The sequence below is a fragment of the Bradysia coprophila genome, unplaced genomic scaffold (assembly GCF_014529535.1).
Source record: "Bradysia coprophila strain Holo2 unplaced genomic scaffold, BU_Bcop_v1 contig_350, whole genome shotgun sequence".
NCBI lineage: Eukaryota > Metazoa > Arthropoda > Insecta > Diptera > Sciaridae > Bradysia > Bradysia coprophila.
In genome coordinates, this window is record NW_023503608.1 from 5,073,623 (window position 1) to 5,092,748 (window position 19,126).

At 37.9% G+C, this 19,126-nt stretch overlaps 3 protein-coding genes and 1 long non-coding RNA gene across 4 annotated transcripts; 2 read left to right on the plus strand and 2 right to left on the minus strand.

Moving 5' to 3' along the window:
- On the plus strand, positions 1-402 carry LOC119080565. Its single transcript, XR_005088334.1, has 2 exons — positions 1-104; positions 167-402. It is a non-coding gene; the product is annotated as an uncharacterized LOC119080565 (long non-coding RNA).
- A 7,112-nt stretch (positions 403-7,514) lies between these two features.
- LOC119080483 (glucose-6-phosphatase 2-like) lies at positions 7,515-8,898 on the minus strand. The gene is made up of 3 exons (XM_037188871.1): positions 8,540-8,898; positions 8,168-8,439; positions 7,515-8,088 (listed from the first exon to the last, which is right to left on the minus strand). The coding sequence occupies exons 1-3, from the start codon at positions 8,761-8,763 to the stop codon at positions 7,562-7,564; spliced, it is 1,023 nt and encodes a 340-aa protein (XP_037044766.1). The 5' UTR covers positions 8,764-8,898; the 3' UTR covers positions 7,515-7,561.
- Positions 8,899-11,343: 2,445 nt separating this feature from the next.
- LOC119080471 (lactosylceramide 4-alpha-galactosyltransferase-like) lies at positions 11,344-12,826 on the plus strand. The gene is made up of 3 exons (XM_037188849.1): positions 11,344-11,784; positions 11,846-12,283; positions 12,352-12,826. The coding sequence occupies exons 1-3, from the start codon at positions 11,432-11,434 to the stop codon at positions 12,719-12,721; spliced, it is 1,161 nt and encodes a 386-aa protein (XP_037044744.1). The 5' UTR covers positions 11,344-11,431; the 3' UTR covers positions 12,722-12,826.
- Positions 12,827-17,688: 4,862 nt separating this feature from the next.
- LOC119080500 (lactosylceramide 4-alpha-galactosyltransferase-like) lies at positions 17,689-19,082 on the minus strand. The gene is made up of 3 exons (XM_037188899.1): positions 18,879-19,082; positions 18,380-18,817; positions 17,689-18,311 (listed from the first exon to the last, which is right to left on the minus strand). Exons 1-3 carry the CDS (start codon positions 18,962-18,964, stop codon positions 17,942-17,944), a joined length of 894 nt encoding a protein of 297 aa, XP_037044794.1. The 5' UTR covers positions 18,965-19,082; the 3' UTR covers positions 17,689-17,941.
- Positions 19,083-19,126: the final 44 nt, after the last annotated feature.

The following is a 19,126-nucleotide window of genomic DNA, read 5'->3' on the forward strand; positions in this document are numbered from 1 at the left end:
AAAATGGCAAATTCGTTGGACTTATCGTCAAATAAACCTTTAGAATTTCAAACTGCAAAATGAAGTGGTTGTTAGTGAGTGTTACCTTACTGGTATTAAGCTTGGTGAGAAAGTTTTTACTTTTACATAATTGTAAGTCATGTTAAAATACAATTTCATTTAAAAGGTAATCGTATCAGCAAACGCATTGCCGGATACTATAATTTATCGTTCACCTCCATGGGCTCCATATCCTCCGATACGAATTACGAAAGTATATTGATGTCTACTGTTACTAGAAACCACAATTACTTTATTCCAATCAACCAAAGTGGGAATCATCTGTATTTTCTTGAGGTACAATTGAATTAAGTGTTTAGCATAAATATGTCATTGTCTAAGAAATGGATAATATATCTTAATCTCTTGTGGCTTTCAATGATGAAATAAACAAAAAATTTCACTGCAAATCATTAGTTTCTATGGACTTCTTCAGTTTACTTTAAATCTCGACACATCTAATCAAACTTTAACTTATATACATGACCTCGTACGTGGCGCTAATGATATCCGTAGATCTAATGCCATACGCGATACGCATAACTAGAGCAAAACACACGCCTCCATACATCTTTCTAAAACGTATGCGACGTGCGAATCTCGAGCACATCGGAAATAACTCGGCTCCATCAAAGCCCCGATGAAGTTTAAAAATTGTTCGTGTTCAGGTCCTAATATGAAATTCTGATGAATTCGGAAATGTCGAATGTTTATTATAAAAAACCTATAGAAGTTTAGAAGCGCTAGTAGCGTACGAAAATCTTTGCAAATTGTTGGACCCAAAAATTAGGACTGCAAATATGTCGAATCCAAGAAAAAAATAATTCAAAATTGAAGACATTTAGTTTAAAGTGAAGTTATTTATGAGGTATCACGGCAGAGTAAAAGTAACCCTGGCAGGAGCGGTTCATTACGGAAACGTCAAATGAGGGACCTAATCCTTTGTATGAAAATGAACTCAAATGAACACTGACATAAGTTGAAAAATTTAATTCACAAAAAACATAGGCCTACTAGATTATTCAGGTCCCTAGTCAAACAAGCGCTCCTGCCTGGGTTACTTTTACTCTGCCGTGTATGTATTCATCTTTATTTTTTAAATTTTATTTGTTTAATTGAGACGAATTTAAAATTCCGTCGGATAAATTACTCTCAAACAAGCAAATAATTGTACAATTAAAACATTACTCGGAGTTCATCGCTCGTTTCATCGAGGTCACCCGTCGTTGCTGTTAATGAGTTTTCCATAACCGCAAATATTAAGTTAGTAAATATTTAACTTTCAAAATAATAAAAAAAATGTATTTACTTAGACATCTACTCGGTCCAGAAACAGAGTCCTAATAGAACGTTCCTACTTACAACATAGCATTGCTACTTTATGTTCATGCTAGTAGCAGATCTGTGCAAACATCAAATTGCCGAAAAAAAACCAAGAAAATTAAGAAGAATAGATGAGATGTGTATAGAATCATCTTCAGGTTACTTTCAAACGTAACCTCACTTTAGTTTCTTTAAATGTGTCATTAATTTTTTTAAACTTGGATGTCATTTCAAAAGTACCTTCTCAGGTCGTGAAAAATGTCCGAGAAATGATTGTATGCCAGATAAGCAACACACTTTCTAAACATGTGAAAAGGAACCACACTAGAGGTGGTAGTCATATCCAAGGTAAATATAGTGAGGATGTAATGCCATATATAACCGAATCAGATGTGCGGTGGCACGAAAGTTCGATACAAACGCCATCTCATCCAAGGCTGTATACTTTGGGGAGGTCACGCAGATGCAGATACGCGGGTTACACACCACGTTTCATACAAAAAATTCACCACGCCATACAAATTCAATTTTGGTGAATTTGTTTGTATGGAAAAGGTGTGTTCCCGCGTATCTAATAAAATGGAGATCTGCGTGACATCCCCAAAGTATACAGCCTTGATCTCATCCCTTCGTTGAAAGCAAAAAATGGAATAGAAAGTCGGGCCATCTGTTGTGAGATAGCGAAAATATTTTTGTGAAATACAAGTAAATTTTAGTCAACCATTTTAAAAAGAGATGTCATTGGCATCGAACTTATGTGCTATGCCGCGCGTCTGAATGACATTACCTCCTCACTATATTTACCTTGGTCATATCAAATAAACTGGAGGATTGAGGATTTGAGAGAGAATTTGCTAAAATTCGATGTAACTGTGCATGAATGTTAACGATAACTGGAAAATCATCTGGACGTCAAAACTTCCTAAGAATGTCCATGCCCGTGCCCACATTTGCTGTTACCCACGAAGATTTTAAAACGCCCATTCCCATTGTGAAAAATCGATTTATTGAGGAAGTAAACATCAACTTTTATTACGTATTTTAAATAGAATTTGTTTCCATTTACAAATTATGTTTCCATTTAAAAATCTACTATCCAAGGATCGCTTTTCGTCCGTTCGGATTTGAGCACTTCTCGATTGCCAGGTTATCCGGACCGGACATGGCATTAGAACTCTGTTACAACTTGGAGAATTTACCGAATCAGACACTAATGATGTTACCAGTCTAGAATTGCAAGCTCGTTAGCAAGTACCATTCAGCAAGCAATCTATGAGGTCGTATGGATCTTTAAGCATGTCACAACTTCATCGCGTTCACGCCTGGGTCGTTGCCCTTGAATAAAAGGTTACTTTCTAACTGTCTGATGTTCTGCGAATTCTTTACTTCATACCACCTAGACCATCTAGTCATACAATTCATGTTAAACAACGAGTGAAATCGTATGACAAACATTTCGGTAAAGCCGAAGTATATTTATATAAGAAATTTCATGTTTAAATAACGGAATTAAAGGTTTCGTATTGATATAAATAGCTAAAAGCTAAAAAACTATTGATTTGAGGTAATCCGACTTTCGTCGCCAATATTTCATGTACCAAAAACACAAATTTTCGTCAGATATATATCAAATTTAGATATCCCAACTCAAATCAGATGTTTTGTTTGACTCACAGCGGTCCATTTAGTATATTTAACGTTTAATTTACATTTTTGCACATTTTCATTAAATTTTGCAGCGAGATTAAGGTCTCAAAGTGACCATCGGGGAACTTTGACATTCAGTCACGAGCTCAAAAAATATTTTTTAGACTTGATCTTTTTTGTAAAATATTCTGTGAAGTCTGGAGATTAGATTACCGTATGGACCCAACTTTTTATGTACACTGAGCCCACCGTAAAAAATCGATATATGTGACGTGGACCGAAAACGACGACATTTTCAAAATTAAGCACAAAATTAAAGTTTGACAAATTTTTTTCTTCCATAAAATGATCAGGTGGACCAGCTGAGTGGATTTCCGGCTGAGCCTTAAAAGAATTAAGACATTTTGTAAAAACCGCTACACCCTAGACCTATAGTGTAAACTTTATTTGGTATTTCTTATCTAACTCTTGAATCAAAATGAAACTCAAAAATTAGTGTTTACAAATTTATTTTTATTTGCCAAATTAAAACAATCCAAGGAACGACTGTCGTCCATCCACATTTAAACATTTCTCGATCGCCAGGTTATCGGGACATGGTACTAGACAATCATCACAAACTAATGAATTCGTCAAAGTAGTTAGAAAGAAAGAGATTGATGTTAACAGTGGAGAATTGCAAGTTAGTTGGCATTTAACACCCAACATGCAAACTAGGGTATCGCATGGACTTGCAACTATTGCATTAGCAACGTCATTCACCACTGGTATGAGGTCAAAAACTTTTCCACATCTGGGCCGTTGACCTTAAATAAATGTGTTTAAGTCTCTGATTTTCTACGGTTATTTTTACTACATACCTAGACCGCCTAGACAGCCGCCAGCCGATGCGAGACCTAGCAACACGAAGATTACCGCAACTTTGAAATATGTTTTGGGATTCATCTGAAGGAATAATCAAGTTCGACTGACAAATATTTCTGTAAAATTGCCGCTTTTATATCGAAAATTCAGTAAGATTTATGAGAATTAATGAGAATTTTTTCCAAATAAATATTTAAACATCAATTGGACGTGACGCAAACCTACGAAATTTCAAAACAATGTAATTGAGCACACTGCACATATTTATATTTACGTCCAGGTGAATGTTCTTTCAGTCATATTAAATTTCGCTTATTTATTTCGAATAATTGGTTACCAGAATTACATGCAAATTGACAAAGTAGCAGATTATAAAGGACCACGATACCACCATATGGCAACTAAGTGATTAGAGTAAGAATCGTTCGCGTCTGTAGATCATTATTGATGGATATGCTGCGCTATATAGGGGAGCAACCTTCTCTAAGAAGGCTATATTATTCTTTATTTTTGTAAGTTCTTCTCCCGAGCGAAAGAAAATCAACGAAAAAGTACAACAATTTACACGAACAAATGCTTGAAAATGTACACACGGTGTGGTTGAATGGAGTTTAATTAAACATGTCGTCGCAAATTTGATATTTTTGGATATTCTTAGTCTGCTTGTGACCCTGAACAACGTTCCACAAAAATTTTTGATTTTCATCCGTGCAGTCTGGAGCACCCGGACCAAGGCTCCCTAGAGTGCTCTGTGGGTGCGATAGAACTGATTGGGGTTGCAATCGATAGTATATGGAATTCTAATAGTCATAGTACAAAAAAAAATCGCATGGATGCAAGGTGGACAGGTGGCGACTCATTGAAGTTGAAAAATGACGATCTTTGAAAGGTTCTGCAGGCGTGGATACGTGTGTCACCGAGGTGGTAATTAGAGGTGGCTCTACCAATATCCGAAAAATTCCTTTTTTAAATTTTCTACATCGCAACTTTATAGTGCTTCAAAATTTTTCTTTCATTTTTGGCCATAGTGGGGAACCCAGCAACACCTAAGTCACACTCATGATAATTTTTCGCAGCCAAACTGCTTAATTTTGTTTTGCTGCTAGTCTCAGCTTTCCAACAACACCCCACTTGCTATATCTCTGGTCAACAGTGCTGTTCTATTGAGTGCCTAAGTGAGGTAAGTCCATCTACGACGAAATTTTGAGCATGGTCGAGGATGGTCCAACTTGAGCGAAGTGAGTAGTGAGTTATTCTTTACGAATTGAGCTTTGATCCGACTTGGTTTGCTTAACTAAAGTTTCTTGTGGATTTTAGGCCTTTCAGAGCTTCAAAGCTTCATTCTGTTACCCCTACGTGAAACTCTCAAACGAAGTTCAAGTAAGAGTTTTCATTGCTGTCTTGTGAAGGGAACTGAAGTAACAACTGATGATGGATAGTTCTATACTGTCCTTGGGCCTCCGCAGTTTTCCTAAGGCCCAAACAGCTTCTCTGCTTCTGTATGCTAAATCACTTTACGTGAAATGAAGAGCGTTGATGCTCTATCGAGGGAAAGGGAAGAGCACTGTTAAGCTCTGTTATGCACGGTTTATGACTTTGATGTGTCCATTCAACCCCTGTGCGTTCTCTTGTAACGACAGGTAAAAAATGTGTGAAAGCACTCACGGTAGTCTACCTCTATGGAATTTACCAAAAGAAGTAGCGACGCAGAGATTGATGTCAAAAGTGGAGAATTGTAATTTAGTTAAACAGGAGCGAGCCGAATTCAAAATAGGCAAACTATGATTGCACATGGATTTTTCCCTATTTTATCTACTATGTCATCGAGTAGGTCTGGTAATATCTAAGTAGTGTCTACACATCTAGGCCGTTAACCCTGAATAAATGTTAATTCGTAAATAATAGTTTGATTATCCGTGTGTTTTATTGCTACACAATTAATACGTTTTCATTTTAAAGAATGATTGAATTCGACTGACAAACATTTCGCTAAAACTGCTGTTTTTAGTGCTTTCCATAGCCGCAAATATTTTTTTGAAGATTTTTTATCAATAAATATTAATCCCATGCTACGTCTTAACCTTTCCCAAATTTTAAACGAAATAATAAAGCTTTCAGACATTTCGTTCAGGTGAATGTTTGTTCAGAGATAATCTAACAACCTAACTACCTAACTAAAGTTTTGAAAAGAAAGAAAGAAAACTAACAAAACGACCTGAACAAGAAAGGAAACATAAGAAGAACGACCTTTCAGCCACACATTTTTGTTAACGGCAAATAGGGACAAACTGATCAAACAACCATTTTAAAGTCATTGACGGAAAATGAACTTTTCGAAAAATAATTGAAACATTGTTACCTACCAATGCAGAAATTGAACGTAATAGTACGTACAGTGCTTTACGTGCTTCTGGTCGGTAAATGCGAAAAATGTACTCAAAAAATTGCATTTACCGACCAGAAGCACGTAAAAATAGATTACATACTTGTGCGGAAAATCGTTGCTTTGAAAAGTATGGACTGAACCACACGAGTCAAAACAACGATTTCCGCACAATTATGTAAGTAATTTTACCTCTTAAGTGAATGTGAATTTTTCTTTTGCGGGCCCCCTGCGAAAAATTAATTTTCGCAGTACATAGGAGATAAAAGCATATTGCTTAACCTCTTACAAGCGGCAAGCATATGACCAGTGTTATTATCTGGACTATTTTTTCCATCGATTAAAATAATTTCAATCTGTTGATTTCAGATCTTGTACTTCAATTTCTTTTCGATGAATTTTCCTATATAAACGACCATATAACCCAAAGCTTGTCATTGTTTTTGTCGTCGTTATCGATAAGAGATGAATGGCCATATGTGACAGGTTAAATCAACGCACTTCAAGCATGCAGGTGTGGTACTCTAAATAAAGTACTGAAATTGGACAGTGTATAAAACAAATTTTGGCCTGTAAAAAACTTTGTAGAAATTTTTCATACAAAATAGTACTCTATTTGGCAGCTGTCACTCGAAGCACTTTTACTTGAAGTGTCTCGTATATCTCGTAGTGTACTGTGAGTATATTAGGGAAAAGTGTAACTCTATGGTAATTATTGACCTCAGCTTCCCGATCAACAAAATATAACACTTAGCCTTGACTTTTCACTTTTCCTACATAGTTCACTTGACAGTATCTCATGGGTTTAGAGAAAACACACCGTTGACATTGAAATTGAGTCATTCAACCCTTTCTCGCTTTTTTAATTTTCCAAAATGTGTTCAAGATGAAACAGTCGGTCTGCTGGAATAACCAACCTCAAGGCCGAAAAAAAACTGCCTAGCGAAAAGGCCGATTTTTCAACGCAAAGAAAGTGACATTTTCTTGGTGCGTGCCGTTCTTGTAGGAAATCGCAGACGTAGGTCAGTACACAACTAGTACCTCATAGTTCTGGCCTAGCGTGACAGTCCATGCAATTTTTTTAGTCTTTCACCATAATGAGTGTTTGTGCTAGAAGCTGTGCTATGTTTTCACACATTTTTGTGTAACAGAAAGACCTTAAAGACGTGTCATACTTTATGAATGACAGGTATTGTAATCTGAATTGTATTGAACTGTACAGTTTACCACTGGATTGAGTGTTAGGGCGCGACCACAATAATCAGTTCATCGTACCGTCTAATTTTATTTCAAATTTTAATTTTATTAAAATTGCTTTCTGTTAGCGAGACAGATTTTAGCCGCTATCCACGGTGATATAGCCGAGTATACGAAACCCAGACTGCAACTCATAACAAATCCGAAGATATATAGCAAATAAATGTCTGACTTCGGTTGTACAATCAACTCACTAAATTTCGTTATGCAAATGCTAACCAAGACGGTAACGAGTTTCGTTCCGACGGTGCGATTAAATTTGCTACTTTCGAGAAACATTTTTGAATGCAAACCCAAACCGAAGCCGAGTAAGAAACCCGTGTATCGCATCAACGTGAACAGAGGGGATGTGGACAAATGAATCCATTCTGGTCGCTGACAGAATTCGATCGCTTTTTTGACTGACCAATCAGCATCGAAACCCAGCAGATTCAATGAGAAATAGGTGGCAAGAGCACTAATGAACAGAAACACTGTTGTCCAAATATAGTTCGATCTGCTGGCTTGTTCCACTTTGAAACTTGATTTCAATACAAGATTCGCGATCATGTATCCGAGTACAGCGCCAACAACAACTGCAATGATTTTCTTTTACTTAGAAAATTTAATAGTTAGTTAGTTAGTTAGTTAGTTTAATAGCGACATTGAATTTACCTTGATGTGGAAAATGGGCTGCAATGAAAAGCCTAGACATCGAGACACTAAAGATCATTAACATGTAAGCCGTCCAGATTGGAACTTGCAGAATTTTAATTTTTCTCGTAATGTAGTCGAAGATTATGTAGAAGATAGCTGCAGTGATCATAGCATGACCAGAAGGACTACCCGGTCCAGTCTCACATGTAACAGAAAATTGTTGAAGCTGTGGCATTCCTTGATGCGTGTCGACATACTCTAAGCTCCACCAGTAAGGTCGTTCGCCGAACCTTGAAGAATATGTTGAATTCTCATACACATATGCAATGACATAATAATGACACTATTATGTCATTGCACATATGCCACTCTGCATAAATATTTACTTACAACAGCCACTTCAAAATTTGGTTTGCCCATTCAGTTAACACTGTAGTCCAGAGAATGCTTTTACCGGCACGAAAATCGAACGCGAACAATACGGGTGTGTAGAGAAAAAATGCATAGTTAGGATCGAACACTTTTGAAATGCCGATCATCGATGTGTTGTAGTTGGTGAACACATTTTGCAACGTGAATATCTGTTGAACACCAGATGTGTATAGTGAATCCATTTCTGGTTATCGAAGATGTAAATGGACAGTAATTTGTACTGTTCGAAGTTTAAATTCCGCAGAGCGGTTAAAAAATACTAAATTTGAAGAATGTCAACAACAAGTCCAACAATGTTGACAGTTCACTTTTACACGTGTGCGTTGTAATCAGAAATCAGCTGATCGAAACTGCCACTCTAAACATTACGACCAAAGTATATAAGTAAACACTAGGGGTAAACCATTATGGTTCGTAAGTAAGTCAATTTCGTAAAATTTTGTCATTTGATGTATGGGCGAAATGTCAAAATTTTACTAAATTTACTTAAGTACGAATTTTGTGAACTATAGTGGTTTAGCCCCACTGTGTTTGTATACTTTGGATTGAAAGACTTTGATATTATATTGAACAATTTGGTGGAACATCTATCCACCCCTATCTAGGAAAAAACTCAGAGATCGGTGTTATCGGAATGTGACTTTTTGGTCAGCTTGAATATAAAATCGCCCAAAAACCACTTACAGTGGAAGTGTGACACATGTCCCTTTATCCACTTACTAAAGAACTGATATCGGTGGGGGTTGACACTTTTACAGATTCGACGCAAGGATGATAGGTCACACAGTGGCAGATGATTCGGCTTTATCATAGCACTGTCACCGAAGCGACCGAAGCTGACTTTGACATCATTCAATTAGAAGGAGACAGTGCGTTGGCTTTATGAATGTATTTTTTTAATTTTCTTAATTTTATTTACAGTGGTTGCCTCATCATCTGTCAACAAAGGACCTGAATAATCTAGTCGCCCTATATTTTTGCGAATAATTTTTTTTAATTTATGTCAGTGTTCATTTGACTTCATTTTCATACAGTGTATTAGGTCCTTTATTTGACGTTTCGAAAATGAACCGGTCCTAAATGGTTTATTTTACTCTGCCGTGATTTCAAAACGTACATTTCTTCATTCAAATTTTCAAATTGAACATCTCAGCCAAATCTGACGTAACCTTCCTTATTTGTTCATATATTAACAAATACAATCTAAAACATATCATTGTGGGCAGATCAAACCTACTTAAGAGGCACCGGCACTTAGCTAAAATTGTAGCCTACATTTGCGTGTTTCGTATTTCATTTTTGTTAATATCTTTTCATCAGAATCCTTTTTGAAAAATGTGCGACCGCAATTCCGACCACGAATATGTTAGCTTTCAACAGAAAATAGTTTTGGTTGTAGTCGTTTGACCAGCTCTGAGAAAAGTGAGCAGTTTAATGAAATTTTCATAAACTGCACATTGTTCTCAGAGCTGGTCAAATTGCTGCAACCAAATCTATTTTCTGTTGAAAGCTAACACATTCGTGGTCGGAATTGCGGTCGTACATTTTTCAAAAAGGATTCTGGTGGAAAGATATCATCAAAAGTAAACTAAAATCCAGTATTTAAAAATCGCCCTAATGTATGCTTTTCGGCAAAGTACCGGTGCCTCTTAAGTTGAACTTGACTCTTTTTAAAGTATCGCACATGAAATATAAATAGGAAAAGTTTACTGAATATTAACAGAAAGCAAAAAACAAAACTCGGAAGAAGAAACGGAAAACTATGATACTCAAGTAAACAGAATCTCTTCTTTCTATTAACCACTCATGCCACGAAATGTTCGGGTGACACTGAATCCGAAACTTGCATAGGCCAAGCGATTGTCGTCTTTTCGATCATTGGTTCGTGTTGTACAGTTGACGGGCCAATCCACGTTGACTCTTGTTGAATACAAGCAAACTATCGTTGTCAAATAGTGTAACGCCATTTCGACCAGAAAGACGTTGGTAATATTGCTGATGCTTGACTTCGTACTTTCAGTGCAGCGGTACTTTCAGTGCAGAGGTGGTGTACATGAAGGAAGGTGCCTCGTTCGCGTTTAGAGTTAGTGGTAGCCGAAGTATTTTCCTTTCGGCTAACCGGATGCGTTCCATTTGTGATGATGAAGTAGTCGATGGGTTCGCCCATACTGGTGAAGCATTGCTTAAAATCGGTCGTATAATTGATTTGTAGAAATTGGTTTTGACATTGAATGATATTCGGGAACTTATTAGGAGATGTCTAAGTTTAGATTTATTCAGAGGCTTATACATCAATCAATTAGATTTTGTAGAATTTCCTTAAACTAAACAAAAAAACCACTGGGCAAAAATCCAGCGAGTTAGAAAGAACGTAATCGTTGATATTATAAAACACTGAGGCCATCTTTGTTGGGCCCATCGTGCTATACCTCCCTCCATTCCACGGGATGTTTAAGTTTACTCGTCACGATGTTGGATTTTCTAATAGCGTTGTCGATATGGATTTTCGCTGATCAATTTTTACTGAACCATTCTCTTCTTTAAATGTTTCGTTCATTCATTCATTTGTGTAAGATTTTTTTTTAACTTCAATGGTGTTTCTAAACGTCGGTGGCATTTCAAACGGCCTTGAAGATGATCTACATGTTCCTCAGTCCTGCAGAAAAAAAAATTCGAAGTTTTTAGTGGGTTAGGACTTGCGTCACGGCGCCTTGCTAACATGGAGCAATGATAGTATATTAAGTAAATTTTTGACCGCGGTGGTGAATACGTCCTCGGCCTCCACTCCACTTCATCTCCGGGTCAAATAACTAGTGAAAGCATGCTAAAGTGCCGAACTTAGTCAAAACTATGATCTTTAAAGGCAGAAGTAGAGCCGGGAATGGCAAACTGATTGCGTCAATAATTGGTACACTGTTCATTTGCTACTTTTCATTTATGCTTGTTCTACAAAGAAAGGTATTACCCAAAAAAATCACGACATTCGAAGGAATTCCATTACGTACAAAGATCGATTCACCGAAGTTGAGGTCAATAAAATCGAAAGTGTGTTATCAACGGTACAACGCCACTGCCCCACATAGCAATGACTATGAAATTCAATATTTAGAAGACGTGATGGACCGAAAACCGACTACAGGCGAAAATATATTTTTCCATGAAACTACGTGCTCCAGTTCCGGCCTGGTTCATTTGAATTCGAGGTATATGTCACGATATGGGTCTGTGTTGGTAGTGTTTTTACATTTTATGTCCTTGGTATAGACAGGCTTGTGCTATCGAATCGGCAGCAAGACTGAATCCCGATCGTCGTATATACGTTTTGTTCGCATCACCGGTTGGTTTTCGAGACGTCTCGCATATACCGAAAACCATTGAAGCGCTGAAAACGTATCCGAATGTCCATCTGCGCAACAATAATTTATGGAGATATGTGCAAGACACACCGTTAGAGGCATGGTTAAGCGACGGTGCTTTATTCGAATCAAAGTACTTGCACGAGCACATGTCCGATGTTTTACGCTACGTGACACTGTACAAATTCGGTGGAATGTATTTGGATTTGGATGTGGTGGTGCAACGGAATTTCGATGATCTTGGTAAAAATTTTGCTGGAGATGATTCGGATATTGCAATTGGCTGTGGAGTGATGCACTTCGATACTGATCAGCTGGGACGCGAGTTGTCGGAAGAGTGCCTTCGGTAAGAGAAAATTTACTTTGTGGATATCCCTTAATGTCATCGCTCAATCAGCTTAAAAATGTTCCCAGGTTTCTGCTAAACCATTTCAACGGCGAAATATTTATAGACAACGGTCCACTGGTGCTCACCGAAACACTGGAACGGTTGTGCGAAACGAGAGACCGTAAACTGATGACACGTGAACAATGCAAAGGATTCCGCGTTTATCCGAGAAGTGTATTCTATGCAGTTTCATGGGAACGTTGGAAACTGTTCTTCGATGTATCGATGACAAATACAACACTGCAGTTGACAAAGAACTCGACGGTAATTCATGTTTGGAATGACATGAGCAAAAGGATTATCGTGAGAATAGGTGCGCACACAGCGTACGAAGTGACAGCTAAAATAAATTGTCCACGCGTCTATGAAACGAGGCTTAACTTTGAGTACTTCTGAACGCAGGCATTAGAGATGAAAAATGTTTCAGGTATGTGTACACAAAGGGTTTGGATCTGGCAAAGTGTGTTGTCACACACCATATATTTTAAGGTCAGGTAAAACAATAAAATATTTTGTCTACATATCGTCTATTTGTTATAAAAATTTACAACTCAACCTGTCCTGTGCTGCTTACCAGACACGAGACATTTGAAAACGAAATTATTTTACTCTGCAGTGATCTCGACATTACTCTATCTAGTACCGAAGCTGACTGTGACGCTGCAAATTCAAAATGAAACTACTTTCTGCATACAAACTTGGCTTAACCTTAACCGAAAAGCCTTTCGTCTCAGGTTAAGCAAAGTTGTTATGCACATAAACAAAAATATGCAATTAGAATTTTTAGGTCCGAGGGGATTACTTTAAAAAAGTAATTTTTTCGGAATTAGATTTTTAATCTTCGCCAGAAATTCAAGTTGATTGGTTGCAGACGTATCTCAGTGGTCGCACTCAGCACGTAAGGCTGTTAGGATGTAAATCTGACCAGTTTTCGGTAACGTCTGGTGTTCCCCAGGGGAGTCATTTGGGCCCTTTGTTGTTTCTCATTTTCTTCAATGACATTGTTAGGGTTTTGCGTTCCAAGTGTTCGTTGTATGCTGACGACCTCAAGTTGTACCGTGAAGTCTTTGGAAGATTGTATCAGTCTGCAGCGTGACCTTGAAGCGATCAATCGCTGGTGTGAAGCGAATTTCTTGTGCCTGAACGTTGGGAAGTGTGCCTCGATGTCTTTCTTTCGGATTCGTAACCCGATTCGTTTTTGCTATGCGATCGACGGAACGCTTATTAAGAGAGTGACTGAGATTCGTGACCTCGGTGTGACGTTCACCGAGAATGTTTCGTTTAGTAAACACGTTGAATTAGTGATAACTAAAGCGTATTCGATGTTGGGCTTTGTGAAGAGAGTGTGCCGTGACTTTGACAATGTTGAGGCTCTTAAGAGTGTTTATTTCGCGTATGTGAGATCCCATTTGGAATATGCTTCGGTAGTCTGGTCACCTTACTACCAGAATGGTGTAGATGCGATTGAGTCGATTCAGAAACGTTTTCTGATCTATGCCCTGAGGAGGACAGTGAGGAGAGATTCTAATTATCGTCTCCCGCCGTACGTGAGTAGGTGTACGATGATCGGCTTGGACAGCTTGTCTCGCAGACGCATCAATTTGGCAGCGATGTTTGTCTACGACGTTTTGACCGGTCGCGTTGACTCTCCCAGTTTGGTTGGAAAGTTTAGGGTTAATGTGCCTGCCAGGGATTTGAGGAGTGCCAGCTACCTGGTACTGGCGAGGCATCGTTCGAATTATGGCCTGTTTGAACCGGTCAATAATCTGTCCAGGATATTCAACTTGTTTTCCCATCACAGTGCTGTCTCAGCCACTCGAGGAGCGTTTCGGACGTCAGTGAGGTTGACATTGTTGACTGATGCCGTATTGAAGAGACACGGCTTCCTGATATCGGCTGGATGAACCTGTCAGTAAGCCAATTCGTGGCCATTTTCGCTCCTTTTTCACCTACACCATTTTGAATTTTGAATTGTTGCTTTATCATTCAGTGACCGACGTTTTTATTTTTATTTTTCATGTTGAATGCACATGTGGCCTATATCCATGGTACAATCGAACTCAGTGTCATCACTACGCTCGCTGCGGATTGCTGGTAAAACGCTGGCCGTCCGTAATCGTTTTGCACCGAATACACAAAATCGTGAATCACATAACGAAGGATGGATTAAGACTCCGACGGGTCGACTGGGTCGAAATCTCATCTCCGGGTTCGTTATCAGACGTGATGCTAAAATACGTCAATTTTGAATTTGTTCACGTTGTAATGTATAGCCAGTAAGCTTTTTTAGCCGTTGGCTAGTAATTAAAAAAAAAAAAAAACAAACTTTTGAGTTAATTGAGTTCGAACACGATTTACGAGCAAGATACGGTTTAGTGAGAAAAACTAATTTGGTCTTAAAATGTTACAATGGGACTACCGATGGATTATTCTGCCTTACGATACCAGGTTAAGAATAAAAATTTTAAGTCGGTTTGTAAAGATACTACCAGATTCAATAAATCATTAAATCAATGTAAACATTACAAAGATAGTATAGATATAGAGAAATTCTAGATCGAAATTGGCAGGAAGGCCAATTTTAGCCGCGAACTATCCCCATTACCACGGGAAACCAGACATTTTTGAATTTAAATGGTTAAATACTTATAAAAAATGGTAAAGCACGGCAGAGTGAAATAAACCAGGCAGGAGCGGTTCATTTTCGAAACGTCTAATAAGGGACCTAATACACTGTATGAAAATGAACTCGGGCTACTAGATTATTCAGGTCCCTAGTCAAATCAGCGCTCCTGCCTGGTTAACTTTACTCTGTCGTTGACCTGGCATTCCGAAATTTTTTAAATCGATTTCGAAATATATATCGTTTATCAAATTTGCTTCGGAGTCTGTAACCTCTCTATGTCCCCCCCCCAACCAATTACCAGTTCCGGATGAATAGCTTGAACTTCCTTCTCCACTTCCGCAGTTATAACATTCAACCTAGGCATAACCAGATTCACTCTTTGCAAATGCTCATTGACTAAATTTCGATAGTACAACTTCGGCAGAACGTACAATTTTAACAACAATTTTTTTTTTAAATTTTTTTATTTTTATCATAGTTTATTCAAATCAAAATTCTTTACAGTTTTTACAAATATTTTATACTTAAAATAAATTTACTTTACTAGTGAGGTAATGTGGCTACTCCCTCACTAGTGGAAACCTTTTCCCTCGCTCGTAAAGTAAAACGTTATACTTTACACGTGAAATAATTTGATATCTCGTATCACGATGAGTAAAAGTACCTCGGGCTGAAGCCCTCGGATACTTTTACTCATTTGGATACAAGATATCAAATTACTTCACTGATATAGTAATGTACTATTACAGCCTTCTAGGCTTTTTCAAATTTACACATGAAATTTCTTGACACTTTTGTATCATAATAGCCACTTTTTGGGCTTGAAAAATTCAATAGAAAAGAAAATTTACTTTACATTTACGTTTAAAGAAACTTCAAAAGGTTTGTATGTACCTTGCAGATTGAAAAAAGGAAAAGTGAAAAACAATCAATCTTCTAGTTAACAACGTAATGTTTATCAGGTTCGCCCCAGTACACAATCGGAAAATCGTTAATTTTCTTCAAAATCACCACTTTCTGTGCGAATTATTTTTCCTTCCATTTTTATACTAAAAAAACCCTAGAATTCATACGCATTTTTCGTTAAAAAAAATAAATTCATAACATTCAAGGAAGTATAGAAAGTATAGGAAGAAAGTATATCAACGACGAATTCAATCAGTATAAAATATATACATTTACATACTCAAGTCAATGACAGCATAAAAATGCAACTTTAACCAAAATTGAACTTCAAATTTATTAATCAACCAATAATTGTGCGCAAACCAAAATATACCTATCTATTAAAAAGCTCACAAGAACAGCTTCACTGCCTCGGTGTCAACGTCATTGTCGCTTTTGGATTCGGATCCGATATGATGGTCTGTGGAAGGTATGTTTAACAAACTAAACTGCATATTCCGATCCGTTCCTGTATTTGAAACTGTTTGTTGTTAAAAGTAATCTGTAATCTATTGGATGAACGATGAGTGAACACCAAATGTGTTCCGGTGACATGCCAATAAACTTTCTCTGTAAGGGTTTTACCATAGCATCAGATGCTATGGTTTTACCAACGCATAGTGCGTTGGTTTTACTTTTATAATGGTCGTCATGTTCAACAGAATTAAATAGTTAAAATTATAAAAACTGAAGGCTCTATTGAAGTTCCATTGGGTCAAGTTGCAGCTAGTGGTGAAGTGAATTCGAATTCCATACAAACAGGTGCAGGTGCAAGAACATTAGCCACGAGAAAATATGACGATGGCAACATTACATGTCCACAAGCACACTTACTTATAAAAGATCCTCTGATGCGTAACGTTAACAATATCGAATGTCCTATTCCAACGAACTCCAAGAACAGGCACGAGAACATTATTGAAATAAAATTCCTCCACGACGCAGTATCCAAAATTCTCATATAAATTCACTTTTTTATGTTGGTTTAGGTCCCTGAGTTATAGACGTTTCATACAAAATAAGAGGCCAAACGACCGTTTAAAAAATCTGTTCTTGTGCCTGTTGTTGCCTATTCCTATTTCATTTCATACTCAACTCATCCGACCATTTCAAAATATTTTTTCTGCAAAAATGTTAAAACCTCAAATTCCTACGTCAATGAAAGGAATAGACTTTGACAATACAATATGTTCACAAAGGAAAGACAGGCTGTCCACGATTGTGCAGCACAGTGCAGAACGAATATCGTTGTATATACTTACTTACGTCACAGTCACAGTAGACAGAGTATTGTCGAGACACGTTTTCGAAAGTCTCGTGTGTGGTAATAAGCATTACAGGGCAGGTTGCAGTAGTCCATTTTTCAAACAGATAGACGATAATGTAGAAAAAATATTTTACTATGCTGGTGCATGTAACAAGGCTAATTCATGTATAGGCAATAACCTTTACATCACTCGCATAGTAAAACGTCGTACTACACACGGAAAATAAAGTGATATATCGTATCACGATGAGTAAAAGTACCTCGGGCTGCCGCCCTCGGATACTTTTTCTCATCTGGATACGAGATATCACTTTACTTCCCTTGCATAGTAATGTACTATTACTTTACTAGTGAGGTAATGTGGCCTTTCCCTCACTAGTGAAGACCCTTTCCTTCGCTCGTAAAGTAAAACGCCATACTTTACACGTGAAATAATTTGATATCTCGTATCACAATGAGTAAAAGTACCTCGGGCTGAAGCCCTCGGATACTTTTACTCATCTGGATCAGGCGCGCAGAGTTCTATTTTGGTCGTATGAGGCAAAATTTTGGTAAACAAAAGAAATAAAAAACCGTATGGGGCAACTTATGGGGCGACATGAAGTCGTATGGGGCATCTGCCCAATTCGCCCATAGGAAGTCGGCGCGCCTGATCTGGATACGAGATATCAAATTACTTCACTGGTATAGTAATGTACTATTATTTTACCTGACATTCAAACCCGAATACGTACTGTGTACACATACCTGAAACATTTTTCATCTCTAACGCCTGCGTTTAGAAGTACTCAAAGTTAAGCCTCGTTTCATAGACGCGTGGACAATTTATTTTAGCTGCCACTTCGTACGCTGTGTGCGAACCAATTCTCACGATGATCTTTTTGCTCATGTCATTCCAAACATGAATTACCGTCGAGTTCTTTGTCAACTGCAGTGTTGTATTTGTCATCGATACATCGAAGAACAGTTTCCAACGTTCCCATGAGACTGCATAGAATACACTTCTCGGATAAACGCGGAATCCTTTGCATTGTTCACGTGTCATCAGTTTACGGTCTCTCGTTTCGCACAATCGTTCCAGTGTTTCAGTGAGCACCAGTGGACCGTTGTCTATAAATATTTCGCCGTTGAAATGGTTTAGCAGAAACCTTGGAACATTTTAAAGCGGATATAGCGATGACGTCAAGGGATATCCACAAAGTAAATTTTCTCTTACCGAAGGCACTCTTCCGACAACTCGCGTCCCAGCTGATCAGTATCGAAGTGCATCACTCCACAGCCAATTGCAATATCCGAATCATCTCCAGCAAAATTTTTACCAAGATCATCGAAATTCCGTTGCACCACCACATCCAAATCCAAATACATTCCACCGAATTTGTACAGTGTCACGTAGCGTAAAACATCGGACATGTGCTCGTGCAAGTACTTTGATTCGAATAAAGCACCGTCGCTTAACCATGCCTCTAACGGTGTGTCTTGCACATATCTCCATAAATTATTGTTGCGCAGATGGACATTCGGATACGTTTTCAGCGCTTCAATGGTTTTCGGTAGATGTGAGTCGTCTCGAAAACCAACCGGTGATGCGAACAAAACGTATACATGACGATCGGGATTCAGTCTTGCTGCCGATTCGATAGCACAAGCCTGTCTATACCAAGGACATAAAATGTAAAAACACTACCAACACAGACCCATATCGTGACATATACCTCGAATTCAAATGAACCAGGCCGGAACTGGAGCACGTAGTTTCATGGAAAAATATATTTTCGCCTGTAGTCGGTTTTCGGTCCATCACGTCTTCTAAATATTGAATTTCATAGTCATTGCTATGTGGGGCAGTGGCGTTGTACCGTTGATAACACACTTTCGATTTTGTTGACCTCAACTTCGGTGAATCGATCTTTGTACGTAACGGAATTCCTTCGGATGCCGTGATTTTTTTGGGTAGCACCGT

Coding starts and splice junctions, on each gene's coding strand:
- LOC119080483 (XM_037188871.1), bottom strand. CDS start 8,763: ATGGATTCACTATACACATCTGGTGTTCAACAGATATTCACGTTGCAA. Junction 8,440..8,539: donor CAAATTTTGAAGTGGCTGTT/GTAAGTAAATAT, acceptor ATATTCTTCAAG/GTTCGGCGAACGACCTTACT. Junction 8,089..8,167: donor AGCCCATTTTCCACATCAAG/GTAAATTCAATG, acceptor AAATCATTGCAG/TTGTTGTTGGCGCTGTACTC.
- LOC119080471 (XM_037188849.1), top strand. CDS start 11,432: ATGATCTTTAAAGGCAGAAGTAGAGCCGGGAATGGCAAACTGATTGCG. Junction 11,785..11,845: donor CTGGTTCATTTGAATTCGAG/GTATATGTCACG, acceptor TCCTTGGTATAG/ACAGGCTTGTGCTATCGAAT. Junction 12,284..12,351: donor TTGTCGGAAGAGTGCCTTCG/GTAAGAGAAAAT, acceptor AAATGTTCCCAG/GTTTCTGCTAAACCATTTCA.
- LOC119080500 (XM_037188899.1), bottom strand. CDS start 18,964: ATGGACCGAAAACCGACTACAGGCGAAAATATATTTTTCCATGAAACT. Junction 18,818..18,878: donor CTGGTTCATTTGAATTCGAG/GTATATGTCACG, acceptor TCCTTGGTATAG/ACAGGCTTGTGCTATCGAAT. Junction 18,312..18,379: donor TTGTCGGAAGAGTGCCTTCG/GTAAGAGAAAAT, acceptor AAATGTTCCAAG/GTTTCTGCTAAACCATTTCA.